This window comes from Mauremys mutica, chromosome 3 (assembly GCF_020497125.1).
Source record: "Mauremys mutica isolate MM-2020 ecotype Southern chromosome 3, ASM2049712v1, whole genome shotgun sequence".
NCBI lineage: Eukaryota > Metazoa > Chordata > Testudines > Geoemydidae > Mauremys > Mauremys mutica.
The window spans coordinates 169,121,311-169,140,578 of record NC_059074.1 but is presented as its reverse complement, the minus strand read 5'-3'; the positions used below and the strand labels follow the sequence as shown (position 1 = coordinate 169,140,578).

Below are 19,268 nucleotides of genomic sequence, written 5' to 3'. Positions count from 1 at the left end.
CTAAGGATACATCTACACTGCAAAAAACCCTGCAGTGTGAGTCTCAGCGCCTGAGTCAACTGACTTGAGCTTAGAGTACAGGGCTAAAAGTAGCAGTGTAGATGTTCCTGCTTGGTCTGGAGCCTGGGCTCTGAAACACAGTTTGGATCTCAGAGCTGGGCTCCAGCCTGAGCAGGAATATCTACGCTGCAATTTTTAGCACCATAGACTCATGGGGGCTCACACTGTCTCAGTTGACCCAGGTTTTGAGACTCACTGCCCCATGTTTTTTTTTTGCAGTGTAGATGTAACCTATGTGATCAAAGGTGTAGGTGTATTCATTATGAAAAACTTACCAATAAATGAAACATGTCAATATCAAGAATGCATGGAAGATTTCCACTTTTTTCATTAGGCACCAGTGCTGAATATATAAAAACACAAAAAAATGTATTAATTACACAACAAACAATCGGCACTGATTTTTGCTACAGAATAGACTATAGTTATCTTAATTGTGTGTTAATGTTTTAAGTATCTACTGACAAGTTCTTTCAGTTTTTGGCTAGGAATAAATTAATTCGAGAACTTGTGCACACTACTAGAGCAGGTCCTATTCTAGTTTCTAAACTTTATATTTCACTGAAATGAGATAACAAAATAATTTGAATAAAACTGTATAGTACACTGTTCTCTGATTTTCTTTTGGTTACAGCTGGGACTGCAATAGAAAAAGTGGTGGTACTCTCCCAAGCGAGTCACCAAAATGAGACACTGTAGATTATGCAGACATTTAAAATATGATTATGCAGCTCTCTGAACTCTGCTCGGCTACTTGAGCCTGGTTCCCTTCTCTGGGCTTCAATATGTCCATAATCTCTACAGAGCTCTTTGGGGTTAGCTCCTTCTTAATGAGGGAAAAATAAATAAGTGGTGGTATCTCCACTTACGGCACCAAAAATGAGACCTCACTCTCAGAAATCATGTATATCTGTGAATCTTCTCTCCTATTTTAGAAGACAAATTAATTACGATGCTAAAATTTAAATTAACTCAGAAACCCAGTGATGACAACACCTCGCTGAGATGAATGGGGAAAGTGACACCTCTCAGAGCTATTGTTCCAGCTGAGATCACATTTTTGAGATTGTCTGTGCTACAGATTCACTTAAAAAAACAACTGCTTTGATTCTGGAAAATAAGATAGCAGCTGATATGTATATGGCTGTGAGTCAGCTTAATATGAGCCTTGGTTTAAACCCCTTCTTTGGCACTAGTGATTCCCATAGTTTTAAATTTTACTTTAAATAAATGTAACCAGTGGAATAATAATGCTACTAACAAAACAGTATGATTTTTTTTAGTGTACCAAATGCAAATTTAAGCTGAGAATAGCAAACATACAGTAAATATAAATCTAGCACTCCATGCAATAACAGAACATCACCCATTTTGCATGAAGAGTACCTCCATTTAAAAGCAAAACACAAAACCAACCTCCTTTAAGATACAACCATCTATTATATTTAAAGCAACATCCAAAGAAAAATATCACAAAGCATTCCCTCTGAACATCCTTACCCCAAATAGTAAAATCCACTCAAACTTTACAACTACTCAAACTAAAACACCCCTGAGTTCTAAGTCTAAGAAATCTCAACATTATTGATACAAATTACTTAAAATATTGTTAATAATAGTTAAGAAAAACCACCATCAGGCCATTCCTCAATAGGGATTCTGTAACTTTATTTTCCTGAAGTGTATTTTTGAAATTTGATACTTGCATTCACAGTAACAATAAGTTCGCCAGAAATAAGTGTTCTTATAAAATTAAATGTTAAATCATGTAAATTTTAGATAAAAAAGGACGTTTGCAAGTCTCACAGCTTTTAAAGTTTCTTCAGGGTTTTATCTTATATAGGTTTTCATATAATCATATTGCTCGCTGTAAGCTAATTTTTGTCAAACTTTTCCAGTGGCTGTACTTATTATGCAAAAATAATTAGTATAATGTATTGAACTTACATGCAAAGAGCCTACAAAAGTGACCCTGTACTGACGAAAGAGATGAAATTGTCCAGTGTGCTGCTGCAAATCTTGTTAATGAAGTAAGGCAGTCATCCTAAAAAACAAAACAAAAAACAAAAAAAACCCCAAACTAAACATCACAATTAAACTCTTCAAGATGGAATAAAACCATACTTTTATGGCTCTATATAGTATATCACTCTAGTTAGGTAGCTATAGTCTTTACCACATAATTTTGAGAGAGAGATGCCAAAAATTCAATGTAATAAAGATATCAGTGTGCGTGTGTAAAAACAGATTTACAGAACACAGTTACAATCTCAAAGCTCCTCGCTTTGGCTGTCTTATGATGAGACAAACCCAATCTATTAGCATTTCATGAAGAACAAACAAAATTTAATTATATTTTATATTTGTTTAATAAAATAATAAAAATATATGGAGATATATTTATCTCATAGAACTGGAAGGGACCCTGAAGGGTCATTGAGTCCAGCCCCCTGCCTTCACTGGCAGGACCAATTTTTGCCCCAGATTCCTAAGTGACCCCCTCAAGAATTGAACTCACAACCCTGGGTTTAGCAGGCCAATGCTCAAACCACTGAGCTATCCCTCCCCCGTTTCAAGTTAAATATATCAGATATTGATAGAGAAAAGGGTGGAACCTACGTTAAAATGAAACTCTCCAATAATTTCAGGCTACAATTTTGGCACTCTGGATTAAAAAAAGACAACCCCGTGATTCAGAACTGAGGCTGCTATTTGATCTTACCTGTCGGCAAGGTAAATGACCAAATAATGGTTTATCTTCATCAGCTAAAATTCGTTCTGCAGAAGTAAAAAAAAAAGTTTCAGTGCTGTAAATTTAAATAAAAATCTGAAAGCCTCTTGTCAATACACAATAGTTGTTACTAAAAACAAAATGTTACCTATAGTCTGTATTGTGTAAGCACAGCTACCCCAGCACATTATGGGTACACGCAGATCTTCTTCATTGGGATGCACCTTCAGTCCTACTTTATATGTTGCAGTACCAAATGTTGTTAGCATCTCTTTAATGCTTTCAGAATAAAGAAACCTGAGATATGAGAGAGACTGGCATTAAAAATCTATTCTGACAATAGGCAAATTAAACATCAAGTGGAAGCATAATATCTGAATGCTCTGATTTATACAAAGTTCACAGATCTTTTGGACCATATCCTGCTTACCTGACTCAAGCAAGTAGTCTACTAACTAAATAGTCCTGTTTCTGTGAATACTGGAAGAAGGATTTGGCATTTTAATGCTATTTTAAACAGTTTGTGCCATGCACTGCAGTAATCAATTTTTTGGTTGTCTGGATTAGACTGGAATTTTACATATTTGTACAGCACTATCCAGACTCTGTCCTCAACACAATTGGGTAGAATATAGTTAAGACTATAATGGGAGTAATATGTGCCAATTTGAGGGCAGAATCTTTAATTTACTTTCCCATTAAAAAAGGAGACTTGTTACACAGTTATAATTCTTTCCAGATATATAGATCCTATAAACTACATTTCAATATATTAATGTGCTCACAACTTTGCACTTTTAAAAAAAAATTTGGAGAGTTTTAAAGTATGACTTAATTAGAAATTCACAACTATTATAAAATCAAGTTTAACCTCGACCATGAAGTTATGTGTGTCCGATTATGTATCCATGAGTTTCTATATATGCCCAGGTCTACACAGACAAACAATACCAATCACTGAAATAGGGAACGGTAATCAGAATCTGTAGAGTATCAGAATCTGGTTCAGACACAATAGTAAGGCCTTGATTTACATAGTATTTTTTTTTGCATGTTTTCAGTTATGCACGGACAATTAATTGTGACCCTTTATTTTTGTACACGATATGGTTCACTTTTACACGGTGCAGCATGGTCGCCAATATGCGCGAATCTGTGACGTAGGTAGGACCCGACACTGGCGTGGGCTCTGACTTTGCATGGGTGGGCAATGACGGGGGTGGCACAGGGATGAGGCACTTCCCCTCACCCCTCCATCCGGCCTTGCAGGAGGCCATGAAAACTCTGGCCAGCGGCCCCCCAGCCTCAGGCGTGGGGTTGGAGCGCGGGGGCTTGCCCCGCTCCACCCGCCCGGCGCACCTGGCAGGGAGCAGAGTCCGGGCTTGCCCTGCTCTGCCCGGCGCTCCTGCTGGGGAGCGGGATTGGAGCACCGGGGCTTGCCCCATTCCACCCACCCAGCACTACAGCTAGGTAGCGGGCTAGAGGGCTTGCCTTACTCTGCCCGCCCAGCACTCCAGTCGGGGAGCAGGGTCCAGGGCTTGCCCCACTCTGTCCAGAGCTCTAGCCAGGGAGCGAGTTCCAGGGCTCACCCCGCTCTGCCTGGTGCTCTTGCTGGGGACTGGGGTCAGGGCACAGAAGCTTGCCTGCTCTCTGGCTGGGATGCCGGGTGGGTAGAGTGGGGTAAGCTGCCCATGCCCTGACCCCGCTCCCGGAAGGAGCGAAGGATGAAGCGTGGCAAGCCCTCTACCTTGCTGTCCGGCTGGAGCACGGGGCGGGTGGGCAGAGCAGGGAAAGCACTAGGGCTGGAACAGAACCAGTGTGTGTGTGGAGGGGCTGGATGCTAAGGGGATGGGTCAAAGCCCACCCTTGTCTACACCCCTAGCGCTGACATGTCTAGACTGAGCTTGTCGTCGTTTTCCACCCTTCCTCCACCACGCTGCTCTCAGGGTGTGTGATGGGATATTGGCACGTTGTCCGCTTGACTTTAGCTGCTATTTATTGCCCATAATAATAGTTTACCATGAGCTCTAAGAGGAAATTGAGAGAAAGTGACTCAAAAATGATGTGTCATGTGTGAAGAAGCAGAAAAAAAGTGTTGACTTTAGTACAGAAAGTGGAAATGTTGAATAGGCTCGCTAAGGGTGAAGGTTCATCATCCGTGGCTAGGGCTTGTGGCCTTAATGAGTCGATCTTGCATACAGTGAAGAGAAATGAGGCAAAAATTAGAGCAAGTGTTGCTGCAAGTGCACCTAAAAGTGCTAAAGTGTCATTCTATACTCATGATACTAGCATACAAAAGATGGACAAAGCACTGAACATATGGATTGAGGATGAAAAACAGAAAAGGGTTCCACTGGACAGGTCAGTGATTTGAGAAAAAGCTAAGAGATTGCATGATCACTTAAAATAGGATGCTGCACCAACTTCGGGGGACAGCAGTGTAGCCAAGGAATCTACTTTTATAGCCAGCAAGGGATGATTTGTGAAGTTCAAAAGGAGGTATGGGCTGCATAATGTTAAATTGATCAGCGAAGATGCATCTGCAGATCATGAAGCAGCAAGTTTACCACCCGAGCTGGCCAAACTCATTGAGGAGAATGCGTTAAAAACTTGCTCCGGTTTCTAACCTGATGAGACTAGCTTATTTTGGAAATGGATGCCAAAGAAAACCTCTCTTTCAAAAGATGAGAAATCTGCTCCAGGTTTCAAGGCTGCAAAAGGCCGACTGACCCTTCTCATCTGTGCAAATGCAATGGGGGATTTTATGATAAAGCCAAAGCTCATTTACTGAGCCCAAAACCCCCATGCGCTCAAGGGCAAAAATAAATATCAGTTACCCATGTTTTGGAGGTCTAATCAGCATACGTGGGTCACTTCAGTGCTTTTTATCAACTGGTTTCATAATTGTTTTGTGCATGAAATGGAACGCTACCTGGCATTTAAGGTCCTACTGATCCTTGATAATGGTCTGGGTAACTCTGCAAGCCTTCAGGCTGTGCATCCCAACGTGGAGGTGGTTTTTCTGCCTCCAAACACATGACTCCTCCAGTCCCTTGACCCAGTTGTCATCGCAACTTCTAAAGTTTATTACAGTTGCTGCACCTTTCGCCGCATCCTAGATGCTGTGGACAGTGATCCAAGCTTAACAGTGACCCAGTGCTGGAAGGATTACAAAATAGCAGAGTGTATTAAAAATATAAAAGTCTCTGGATGAAATAAAGCCTTCCACCATCAATGCATGTTGGAAAAACTTGTGGAGAAAGGCAGTGACTGATTTTCGTGGCTTCCCCGAAATGCCACACAAGGTGGAGAAAATTACAGAGCTGGGTTGTAGTGTAGGAGGGGAGGGATTTGACAATCTCCAGGAAACAGAGAGAGAGGAGCTACTTGAGTCCCACACCACCAAGCTCAATGAGAAAGCTGGAGGAGCTGATTCAGTCAAGCACCAGCGATGAGGACAGTGCGGAGCTGGAGGTGGCACCAAAGCTGCAAATGACAATGAAGAGTCTGGATAAGGGTTTTCGATTGGCCAAGGAACTATGAGACTTTTGTTTTTTTGGCTGAAGATCCATTCATGGAACGTAGTTTGAAATTCAAGAGAGCTTGATGGTGTGCTGCCTCCTTACAGGGAAGTTTACAAAGACATACAGAAGAAGGCCAAACAACTGACCATAAGCAGTTTTTCCTCACACATCTTCCACCACCAACCCCTAAATATATGGAGATATACCTATCTCATAGAACTGGAAGGGACCCCAAAAGGCCATTGAGTCCAGCCCCCTGCCTTCACTAGCAGGACCAACTACTGATTTTTGCCCCAGTTCCCTAAGTGGCCCCCTCTAGGATTGAACTCACAACCCTGGGTTTAGCAGGCCAATGCTCAAACCACTGAGCTATCCCTCCCCTCTTCTGCCACCTCCACTACGTAGCCATGGGTGGGCCTGGGTATGTAGCGACCCACCCACTTAGCATCCAGGCCCACTGACCCCCCGACCCTGCTCCAGCCCTAGAGCTCATCCCACTCCGCCGGGCGTTCCTGCCGGGGAACGGAGGTGGGGCAGGAGGACTTACCCCACTCCACCTGCCTGGCATTCCAGCTGGGCAGTCCAAGCGGGGCCTGCCCCCAACCCTACTCTCTGGCAGGAGCGCCAGGTGGGCGGAGGGGGGCAAGCCCCCGATCCCACTCTCTAGCAGGAGCACCAGGTGGGTGGGAGGAGTGGTGCAAGTCATGCGCCCCAACCCTCTGTCCCAAGTGCGTGCCTGGGGTGCCTCTTGCCAGAGTGTCTATGGAGAAGGTGAGTGGAGGCAGCCCCATCCTTCCTGTCCCAACAATGCACACCCACCCGAAGTCAGGGCTCCCCCCACACACATACTACTCCACACTCCCCGGCCTCCCCAGACGAACACTCAGACTTCTGACTTCAACAACATGATGCTGATACTATATCAAGTTCATTTTCAACATCAATAAAGATTAGTACCTGTATTGTAATAAAAAATTTTTAATGAAATTTAAACTTAATAAAATCTGTAGTACTGTACTATATTGTATAAATTAGGGAGGTCATCTTGTGATCCTGGAATCTAAACCCTTATGTTCCATAGACCCTTGGTATTTTTTTATGCGACTTCTATTTGCACGGTGTTTTGGGGGGGGGGGGGGTAACAACCACCGTGTGAAACGAGGCCTGACTGTAGTGCAAAAATAGTGGTGTACAATGGCCAATTCTGAACATAAGCTCAGCTCCTCCAATGGAAGTGGAATTCGGAGTTCTTTGGTTTATTCAGCTGAAGCACTAGAGCACACAAATATACCTCAGTTTTAGTCCTATATCCCTGCTATAACAAAGGTATGAATAATTTTTAAAGATGAAATACATACTTTGGTTGGAAGTCAGGCCTAAATCCTTTAGGTAGCTGTAGCTCATCCATTTTTTCTGAATTACCACAAGAATTATCTGTATAAAAGAAGTCCAATAAATGCTGTAATTATATTAATTCATCTATATGTGAATTTTACTGCTCATGAAAGTTGCAGACTGACAACAATATTAGAAACTGAAGTTCTGAATTCCTCAGAATAATTATAACACGGGCAGTGGCTATATAAAACTTTCACCACATTTTTTTGCCAGCATCATCTCAACGGTACTATGGAAGGACCAGCTGTATGGAAAGTGTTAATTCAATCTTCATTGCCATGTAATTCTTTGCTTCAGTACTGAGACTGTAAACATGGTTGCCAGCTATTCAATTGTGACATATGGAACTGGTACATTAAGAACTAATTGGAGACCACCAAAGTGTCAAAGTTAGACTCAGGACTCACAGTTTGTCAGACCACTCTGTTTTATTAGCACAGCGCTTCTGCTAATAACACCCAGATAATGTGAGCCCCATGCAAGACACAAACTATCTTATTTATACAGATAAAAGGATGAGAAACTTAACAAGATAACAAAGGAAGCAGAATCAGATAAGTTTACCTGGGTTAGGCATGCATATTTTATTCCCTTACTAACTACTACCCATCTTCTGTTAATGTTTTGCCATTAGCACCATTGTTTATGCCTAATGTTTCTTTTCCTGGCACCTGTATTTCAACATTTCTTATTTCTGCTTAAAGGTACATACAACATTTCTTTAATCCATTCTTATTTTTACAATATAATTTATTCTACTTTCACAATCCCTCCTTTTGGTCAAGCTTACGCCATGACCAAAATTTTACTGGGTTTTACATATTAACCGTTTTTTTTTTTTATCTCTTTGTTCATTAGCAATATTTAAAATTATTGTATTAGCACTCTGTTCTGGGGCAGTTACCTGAGTAGCATGCCTTACACAATTTTGGGTACAACAGGAGACTAACTGAAAACATACAAAAATTATTAGGATTTCAAACAGGATAGTTAGGGCTTCCTGAAACAACCAGTTTCCTATACCACAGAATACTTAGCCACTTCCATAAAGAACTTGGCTTTTTATGGGGAATATATGCGATTTGTTCTAAGAGGCTAGCGTGATCTATTACCTTATTGGTATCGTCAGGTATAAACACACAACATTGTTTTTTTTTAATGAGAGCACAGGTCCCTCCTTTGGCCGCCAGCACTAAGTAAAATGCCTGACGTTTTTGAGGGCCACCTGTCGGACCGCCCCTGTTTCTTTGGCCAGGGCTCTTAAAACTTTCTCCAGTTTTATTTGCCATTATTTTAACTACTTCTTTTAACCTCAGGAGCCTTTTTGCCCGGTGTATTACTCCCCCAAGTGGGTTAAAGGAACTGCCAATAGTCTCTTCCCAGGTGTCATTACTGTTTCATATTGTATTAAACGGACGAGGTCCTCCAGTGAAGTCTGGGGAATTGAGTGGGATAGCCAGGACAGGAACATCAGTTTGACAGTGGGCTGGGATGTGGCTGCAGACCCAGCATTTAGAAATATTAAGGGTCTGAGCTATCCACACTTGCTGCTGGATAAAAGAATTGTCATTGTGGACTCCCCCGACCTTCAGACACCAACAGCCGAGGAACAGGCACCACATGTTGGAGGCAGGGCCCTTCTGGTTCTGACAACCTCAACTGAGGGAACTGTAGTCAGTTTTATGTCCACCAGGCAGCAGGCGCTAGGCTCACTACTGCTTTTTCTCGGGCCTTGCTTTAGGTAGTCGTCTGCTTCTGGCAACCCTTACGAGAACGTAGATTGTAAGGTATTGCAGGCTGTTCCTCTACGTCATCTTCTGGAGTCAAAATTGACTCTGCGTGGTCCTGAGGTGATGATTGGTTCGCTGGGGTGGTGCATTCTTACACAGCAAAGCATGTATTCATGCTGCGGATGCCAGACAGTTTAACAGCAGTTTGGGTAGTAAGCAGTGCCTGATGATTCTTTGATACTCTTTAAGTCTTTTTGCTTCTTTTCTTGACTCTGGCTATAACAATGGCCTTCACACCTTATCTTTTCCTGATGCATTCATTCCTCATTTACACAAACAGATTGAGAATACAAACAGTAGTATTTTATATTGAGCAAAAAGGCATTGCAAATTAAACCTTGCTAAGTTTTACAATTAACCAAGACAATTTACATTGAGACCCAGGCCTTCAATGTTTCTCTAATTTACTTAACATAGACACAATAGAGAATCCTGTCTCTTACTACCTAAATCTTAAAACAAAGAGTTAGAGAGGGCCCAATTTGTAATGCATATGGGAAAACAGAATCTTATAGTCCCAGAGGGTCATTTCTTTCTGCTATTCAAAAAGGGTGGCTGGTAGGATGAAATCAAATTATACATTATAAAGTCCAGCTCCTACATATCCCCCTTTTGACACTAAGATTATCAATCGCCAGTGTCACTTCTTATGTAGTAAAATACTGGGAGGTGATTTGGGCCTGTGGCTTTAGCTTTGCATACATTTGTTTTATTTACCAGCATATTTTAAACATTTTAATTAAACACATACAATTTAAAACCAAAAACAATTAGGGGTAGTAACATTAGTATGCCAGTAGTTGTGGGAGACCATCCAGATAATATGAATGGTTCTGTACTTGGTACAACCTCTAGTGTCCAATAGTTTCCCTTTCTCCCCAGCCCACTGGCTTGAGGTTTGAGGTAGCCAGAAGGATCCCAGGTGCAATCTGTGGAGTGGGCTAACTTTTCATTTTTTTTGCTTCCAGAGCCTGTTGGTGTGCAATTTTAACAACAATTTCTTCACTTAACAAATTTTGTCTTACCGTACTGGAGACATACTGCATCCAGTTATATTGATAGGTATTAAACAATAATCTTTTCCTTTGATTTAACAGATGCATCAAAACCTTAATATTTTCTGATATTACCCAAAACATCTTATGTTCTAAATATCTGCATTTTAGTACATTTTATAGCTATTGCAGTATGTTTTTTTTTTTTTAACTTATTTGTTTTTGTAATAGGTTGTTCTGTAGCTGGTATTAGCTTTTTCTGATTTTTTGAAAGATAAAAATAACATTTTTCTACCCCTTTCAGGGTGGCATTGATTGTTGCTTAAAATATTCCTTTTTTTTTACAAATACCCTTGCTGATTGCAGGCAAAACAGAGGAATTACCCCCATATTTTCCTGTGGTTTTTTTTGTTCTATAGGCAGGCCAGGTTTTAATGGGTTCTACTTTTTAAGAGTTATGGGGAAATTATTCCACTGTTGAGGTATACCACCTCATGAATTTAATAACTAAAGTTTTTCTTCTTATATAGCAGACCAAGTTTGTAATGTTTTTCCTGCTGTGTTAAGCTTTAAGTTTATTCACAGGTAATAGCTGAGAAGCATTATTACCTTCAAGGTTTTTTTTAAAAATCATACACACTATACGTTGTTACAGGGGTACTTACTAACATTAAATTTATTTCAATGTTTAATATTAACAATAACATTTAGCATCAAATCTCTTAAAGGGATCTTGTTATACCATGTCTTTTATTTAGGCAATTTCTTCTGTGCTGGCAGTTTTTACCTTCCTTTATCAGTTAGGTAATTTGCATTAACACAGGCTTGGCTTGTGGATTTAAAGCCATTAGCAGAGCTCAGAGACTTTGTCTTAAAAGGGACACAATTAACTTCCACCAGAGTTTTAATTTTTTTCCACTTTCAACTCCTGCTTACAAAACACACAGAGATCTGAAAAAGAAAACAGTCTATTGCGGCTCTTTTTGGAGCCCTAATAGGATTTTAATTCAGTAGTATATTTTATTTGTATTTCTTTTACCCCTTTTTACAATATACACTGCACATGTCCTAGGGAAAAAGCACATTCCTTCTATATTACAACTTTTTTTTTTTAAACATTAGCCATATTAATTTTTACATACGATGTAACTGTTTTTTTTTTCTTACAGAGTTTTTATGTACCCTTATTAAAAGTGACAGTCTGATTACACAGAGCCATTTTAAGGCTCAGTGTTTTTAACATTGCTTCTTTTTGTTTTGTGCACCTCACCTCTGCTGTTGCTTCAGAGGGGCACTGTTAAAATATTTTTTTTTTAATTTTTTCACTACAGCTCTTATCTGCTATTGTTACCAAAAAAAAACCAAAAACAACCAACCAAACAAAAAGACTTCAGAATCTCTCCCTATTCTCCTGATTTTGACTGCCCTATTGCAGCCATGACTTGGTTTTTATTTAAAAAACATTTTAAATTTTATAAAGAATCAAGTTACCCCTTAAGGGTTAAATGCTAAATCCCAAAGCCAAACAACACTAATTACCTGTGTCTTGCAAAAAGGTCTGTCGGTTTTGCAACTTTGAATTAAGAGTCAAATGAATTTTTAGTGGCATTAAAAACAAAAACAAAACTAATTTATCTTACACCTACAAAACAGGAGTTTTACAAACCAGATGTGCTGGTTTAGATTCTTAGAACTTTACATATTTTCACAGACAACTAGATACATACACATTTTCTTTTCCTTAACATTCCTTTGCACTGCTTTGTTTTTACATAGCTCTATATATATTTGGATTATTTACAGGCATTCTTTTGGAAAAGGGCCCATTTTCCCTTCAGAATGGCTGCAAAGAAACCAAGAATTCTCTCTCTTTAACGTGGTCCTTTTTAACATTTTTACAAAGTTTAACTGCTTAATTCTCTCCAGCCCTTGTAGAGTTAACTTTTCACTCTCTTTCCTTAAATCACTCGTTTATCTCCCAAAATAACACCTTTATCACCTCAGATTTCACCATTTTAAGTATTGTTCCAGGGGTTCATGCCTGCACTTACTGCTTTTCTTACTCCTTACACTATGCCCTTAGGGCTTCCAACCTCTTTTTCAGTTTTTTTTTTTATCTGTTGCTTGCCTGCTTTTCTGGGCCCGATCCTGCTTTTTGTCCTTTTTACAATGAGATGGGAGTATTAAGGGGGTTGGATCGATCCGGGGTGGGTTTTTTTGAGAACGGGGTAAAGGGGAGCGCTCGGTCTGGTGGTGGGAGAGGAGGCTTTTAATAAAGCTTTCAACTTATTATTTGAATATTTGAGAGAGGCGAGTTTTTGATTTTGTCCAGCTACGATTTGCCTCTTCCCACCACTGAATGAAACAATTAACCTCTTCTTTAGCCAATTTAGTTTTAGGTTGGCCGAGTTTGTCCTTTAAGACGTCCACTCGGTCTTTGTTCCAAGATTTTAACAGTGGCCACTGAGTTTTGGGATCCCCCTGAGTTAGCCTAGACCATTTTTCCAGAAATTTACAGGAGTCCGGACCCTTCTTACAGGAGTCTGGACCCATCCTAAATACATAAAATGAGCCGGCGTTCGTTTAGGGAACTGTCCCTACTTAGACGTCTGGTTACCCATACAGGAGGACTTCACACATCAATCGCACAAGAAGGAAATTCGGGTTTGTCAGAGCAATGCCCAATGCAACACACAAAAGGAGCCCACAGGCTACTGCCTCAATTGCCCTTGCTTTCACACCCAGGGATTTACCCAAAGTGTGGTGCGGCTGCAATTGTGCAGATTCCACTCACTCAGACCGCAGGGACAGGAACCCCTTGGTTGGCCGATCCCCGGACGGAGATGGCACCCAGACTCAAACACTCCACAGGAAGACGGATAGACACAGAGACAGAACAGTCCTCAGTCCGGACAAAACACAGAAATAATTACCTGACCAGATTCCTGATGTCAGATCCCGGGATCCCTACCAGAACAGAGTGGGAACCAACAGGTTCAATGGCGTAGACTTCACTGTGGTCGTGCACCTTTCCATTCTGGTGGAGGACCGCTCGGGCCAAATGCCCAGGTGCCGGCTTCCACGGTCGTCCTACAAAAACAGTCAGGAATCACACAGCCCCAGTGAAGACGGTTGCCATCTCGGTGGAACCTCCAAATTGTCAAAGTTAGACTCAGGACTCACAGTTTGTCAGACCACTCTGTTTTATTAGCACAGCGCTTCTGCTAATAACACCCAGATAATGTGAGCCCCATGCAAGACACAAACTATCTTATTTATACAGATAAAAGGATGAGAAACTTAACAAGATAACAAAGGAAGCAGAATCAGATAAGTTTACCTGGGTTAGGCATGCATATTTTATTCCCTTACTAACTACTACCCATCTTCTGTTAATGTTTTGCCATTAGCACCATTGTTTATGCCTAATGTTTCTTTTCCTGGCACCTGTATTTCAACATTTCTTATTTCTGCTTAAAGGTACATACAACATTTCTTTAATCCATTCTTATTTTTACAATATAATTTATTCTACTTTCACAAAAGTCAATTCACATAGGAGCAGTTATCCAATGAAAACTTTCAGAGAGACTATCAACCTAATCTGGATTTAAATAAAATACCAGGAGGTAAAAGCCTCCATGTCTAAGTGATAATTTGCTGAGTCTCTTTTCAGTGACACAATAACATTTCCATACTTCAGGATATACAATATTAGATCTTCAGACTTACTAGCAGTTTCTTCATCACGAAGTATATATAATGCTTTGATTTGCTGGGATATTGTTCTTATCCATTGAGCTAGATTTGGTTGGTCTGAAAAATCCAACCTATCAAAAGACAGAATACATACATTTTAAAAAAATTAAACTATTTCAGAATATATAGTGTTCTCTTTCTTAAAAAAATAATTTGCATAATTTCTCCTATGTAAAGAAAGTTTGAGAAAAAAATCAGAAATGAAGATTATGGGAGAAGGGTAAAACCATAATTATACTTCAAATTGCAATAAACCATCACCATATGCCATCATGACATTTTTTAAGGCAATGGGTAATTATTTTTGTTTTTAACTGAAACAGTTCTGCTCCATTGTGGCATAGAATATTTGGTATGTGTGCATATTTTATAGATTACTTCGATTTATCATGTAAAGTACTACTCTTACTTTTCCTATATTCTGCAGTGGTGCATCTTACACATTTGCTGAAATCTCCTACCCCCCTCATTCAGAAGACCAACTCACTGTGATAGTACTTCGAATAAGGTGTTTGATGATATAGCTATCTGTATACTATTATCAATAGGGATAATAGAAATTCACAAATCCTGAGGCGTTAAGGTCTCCATAAAGATTTTAGTTTCAACAGAAGCAAGTTTCATGTTTGAATTATTGTTAGGTTTTTTTGGGTTGCAAATATGACTTTTTACCCATGTTACAATTAGTAAATTCTTAATCATACAAGTCTCTGCTTCAAGTTGTGTGGACATAGTTTTGTCACTGCCCCTGTAAAATGTACTTGCCGTGAGAAATAAGACAGCATTCAAGGAGGGGGATGGATGACAACTAATCCACATGACATAGTTTGAGTGTGGTGGATTCTACTCTGGCAGAGCAAATCTCTTTAATGCAGCTCTGACCTCTTAATCTGATAATTACTGATGTTCACTCAACTACAGGTTCTGCCACGTGCCACTGCGCTACACATCTTTTACATTAGATATTTTTTCTGTAAACCCAACCTAAAATGTATGTGGATACCATTAAAAAATGTTTATTATATTCCAGAACTTGTGTTACTGAAGAGAGTTTTGAACATATATGTGCGTCTACGTAGGCAATAAAAATTTTCTATAGATAATGACCAAAACAAATATTTATGGATTGCGCAAAGAGAACTTGCTGTATGAAGTGTCTTTGAATAAAAGTGACTGTATGCAAATATATCTTTTTTTCATGGTCACAAAACTATTACAAATGCTAACAGATAAGCAGTACTGTAATCTACAGAAAAGTCACCCTTCACCTTTTTAGTTTTATCTGCTTTGACAACATTCGACCTGGAGAAACTCCACAATTCGTTGTTATGTGGAGACAGTACAGTGCAACAGAGACAGACATACTGAAGAAAATTGTATTCATGTCTTCAACTGATTTGTGGAGGCTTCCACAGCACTAATGCAAGGTTTAGTTTTATCATAAAGAGGCACACTGATGTAGTCCACTATTATCAGTAACTCATAATAACTTAGCAGACCACAAAGTTTCTGTGCTATCTAAAAAGAGCTTAAGAATTGTAGGTTTGTGACAGGGTGCTGGGCAACAACAGCTGAGCCAGCACTCTGGTCACTGGAACTCTAATTAATTACTCTAGAACAGATCTTACTAAGAAGATGTGTGCCTAATTGATGGGTTGAGGAGAACTAAGGGGCTAATTAGGCCATTACACACATGATACAAGGAGGTACAAGATGGAAGTGGAAGAAGCAAAAAGAGAGAGATCACTCTCCTCTGCTTGCCTAAGGAGCTGAGGGCTCCCTATGGATTACAGGGGTGAGGCTATATATTGTATAAGGATGGTGGAACCTAATATTTTAAATAAACTGCACCGGGTGTTTTATCAGCAAAAAAGGGCTCTACGCTGTTTGTGGACTTGAGCAGAGGCAGGAGCAAGTGAGCCCTGCCACATGTTGAAAATAAATATTTAATGTTTAAAACTTGTAATAAATTTATGTACAGGGCACCTATGCCCAAAGGTATTTTAAGTTCTTACCGAAATAATTAAAGCAAGAAGCCACCACGCTGTACGCACCAAAATAATGGAATTCATACATATGATTTAACAAGAATAATTTCTAATTGTTTTGGAGATCTGCTTTTTGACTGAGGGAAATCTTTAGTGCCTGTGAGATCATATCAAGTGGAAAATTCAACCTTGCACGTACACAAAAATACACACACAACAATGAGAGAGTCTCCTCCCCTCGTAGTTCAAGGGAAAACTCCCTCCCTGGTGTGCAGAAGTAGCTATTCTTTCCTTTCTGCACCCACCTTTTCCCTAACACTCACCTTCCTCCCTGATTTTTCCTTCCTCTCCCCTTTCCGTCCATTCCCATTCTCCTTTTACAGTCCTTCAAATTTCCTTCTGGCCCTTTCCTCTCCTGCTCACTCCAATCAGTCACTCTTCCTGCCACGCTATATTCCCAATTCCTACCAATCATCCTCTCTTCCCTCCACACATTCCTCTGCTCATTTATCCTCATTTCCCTATCCCTTTATACTCTTGTAATTTCCAAACCACAAAGCACAAGAGGCAGCTATCTTGACTGAGGGCAACCTGGTACTAGATTCAGATTATCAAAATAATGGGAAATGGTGACAATTTTGAAAAGCTCAAGAGTTTCACATGACAAAATCCGCTGTTCCTGAGATGAGCAGCTTTTAAAAAAAATATCACAAGACTCTCTATAACAATGCGAGTTGGCAATTCTGTAGTCCATTGACTGTGTTTATTTCATATTCCAGTTTCATTGACAGTAAAGCATTTTAAAATTTGTTATAAGTACACATGCACCTCCCAACCGTGCAAACATTTACCATATCACAAGGCACTTATGTGTAGCTCTGGTAATAGACATGTGCAGAATCGGGCCCTGATTCTTTAGATTACACAGATATCTTAATTACAAATTTGATTTAAGAGTGGGCTTTTTCCATAGTTAACAAGGATACTTATAAAAGCAAACTGACCTGTTAAATAAACCTCTTGGTGGAGGAAGCAGAGGAATAACAGTGTTGCTTAAACATTCACAAAGAGGGCAAAGGAATTCACCATTTTCTACATCATAACTTGTATGCACACGTAATCTCTGTTGTCTTCGTTGCTCTTTTGCTTGAACAGCATCAAAATACCTTTAGAAAACATTAATTTAATCTTTGTCAGTAAAATAGTATTTTAATGTATGAATCAACATGTACTGACATTTTATCCATGCTCATGCAAGAACATTATCTAAAACACAAATATTGTATATGAAAATTACATTCTTGTTGATCAAAGATTATGAATTGCTAGCTCTAGCTTATTTTTTTAACCCAAAAAAATTAGTCCAATGGACCTCAAAATCGCTTAAGGAAAGATTATTTTCAGGTTTAAAGATCAGGATTTTCTAGGTTGTTTTTTTTTTTTTTTAAAGTAAGTTTGAAATAGATTGAAAGAATCCTAGACTTCAGGTTTGGGGAGAATCCTAGACTTCAGGTTTGGGGAGAATCCTAGACTTCAGGTTTATTCAGAAAAAAATATAATTTTAGCAATGAATAGTGCCTCTTCATTCTCTTTATGAAAATTTGTTCTCTGTTCACAGTTTTGTTGGCCATTGCAAGAGAAACCAAAGTACTAAGTTTTATGCAGTAATAAGTGCTCCAGAACTAAAGAATCAAAATTCCAAACATAGAACTCCATCTTGAGTGCAGTGTGGGAGTCTGCTTGTTCAGAGCAGCAGAAATGAATCTTGATGTTAAGCCACTTGGGAAGTGGATTAAGCTAAATGAGAAAAGGGAACTTATTCCAAAATAAGAGGGTGTCCACATGGGAGTTTATACAGAAATAAATATTCCAGAATAGCTATTTTAGTAAATTTCCAAATGTAGACAAGCCCTTACATGCTGCCAACTTCCACTATTATTCAAGTTCTTTTCCTGATCATAAACTATGTTCTAATCAGGAAACAGAAGCAATGCCGTAAAGACTTGTGACTAATCAATAAACTAATGAAGCTCAACATTTAAATACTGAATACTTGCAACAAGACATACCAAACAAAAATAGCAGTCTAGCAAATTAATAACAAACTCAGGGAAATACGGACATCCTACAAGCAGAAAAAAGGCTATATTGCACAAACAAATTATTCACTGCAAATTATTCGCTCAATTCCAGATTAAGCAAGAATTCAAACATTTTTTAAACATTAAAATCTAGCAATGGCTGTAAAGTATTGATCATTTCAGGATGCATATTAAATATTATGGCAATATCCTAGCATTAAATACTATTTACATATGAAGGTAAGCTCTTCTAGCTTCTGCAGACATTATTTAAACTTTTATCCACTCAACTTTAAAACTGTTAAGTGGTAAACTAATTTTTTTTTTAAGTAGTAACAGCAAGCACGTAAATTTCTTCTCTATATGACAACTCATCAAGATGACAGATGCTAAACTATCATTTCTAATAAATCTTGTTTGCAATTCAGCTTTAATAGGTTCTCTCTTTATCTTAGATATCTTTATTGGTCTATAACGGCCTTTATTTTAAATTATGTATTTGAAATCTAATCCTTCCACTGAAGTAAACATTAAGACTCCAATTGGAAGCAGGATTGGATCATTTATGTCTAGTTGAAAATAAAGTTCACTTCTGTTAACTTTGAACATGGCAATTACCTTTGCCAACAGTGGGCGTGCATAATATGTCCACAGCTACCCGTGTGTGTTCCACATGACAGCTCTGGATGCATGAATAATGGGTCATATTTTTCTGCGTAAAAACAAACATTTTTGCATTTAAATCTTTCTATAATAAATAGATGTTTATTTCTGACATGTAAATATTTACATTTGTCATTTACATGCTTTATTAAATGTTATTAAAGAATCACTGATTATTTCTTTGAGAAAGTCAATTTAAAGCATACTACCAATCTTTACTAATATACTTTTTAGCTAGGTTATTTGAAACACAGTTTAAAGGCTCAGTTATAAATACAT

The 19,268-nt window shown here is 39.1% G+C and overlaps 1 protein-coding gene across 5 annotated transcripts in view; it reads right to left on the bottom strand.

Moving 5' to 3' along the window:
• UBR2 (ubiquitin protein ligase E3 component n-recognin 2) overlaps positions 1 to 19,268 on the bottom strand; it is a 113,464-nt gene that overhangs the window by 11,338 nt on the left and 82,858 nt on the right. For all 5 annotated transcript variants that reach the window (XM_045010352.1, XM_045010351.1, XM_045010353.1 and 2 more), the window contains 8 exons: positions 18,945 to 19,038; positions 17,250 to 17,411; positions 14,231 to 14,328; positions 7,674 to 7,749; positions 2,940 to 3,088; positions 2,783 to 2,838; positions 2,008 to 2,104; positions 336 to 403 (listed from right to left, as the gene is read on the bottom strand). In XM_045010352.1, the coding sequence (XP_044866287.1) occupies positions 336 to 403; positions 2,008 to 2,104; positions 2,783 to 2,838; positions 2,940 to 3,088; positions 7,674 to 7,749; positions 14,231 to 14,328; positions 17,250 to 17,411; positions 18,945 to 19,038 (800 nt within the window). The remainder of the gene's footprint in view (positions 1 to 335; positions 404 to 2,007; positions 2,105 to 2,782; positions 2,839 to 2,939; positions 3,089 to 7,673; positions 7,750 to 14,230; positions 14,329 to 17,249; positions 17,412 to 18,944; positions 19,039 to 19,268) is intronic.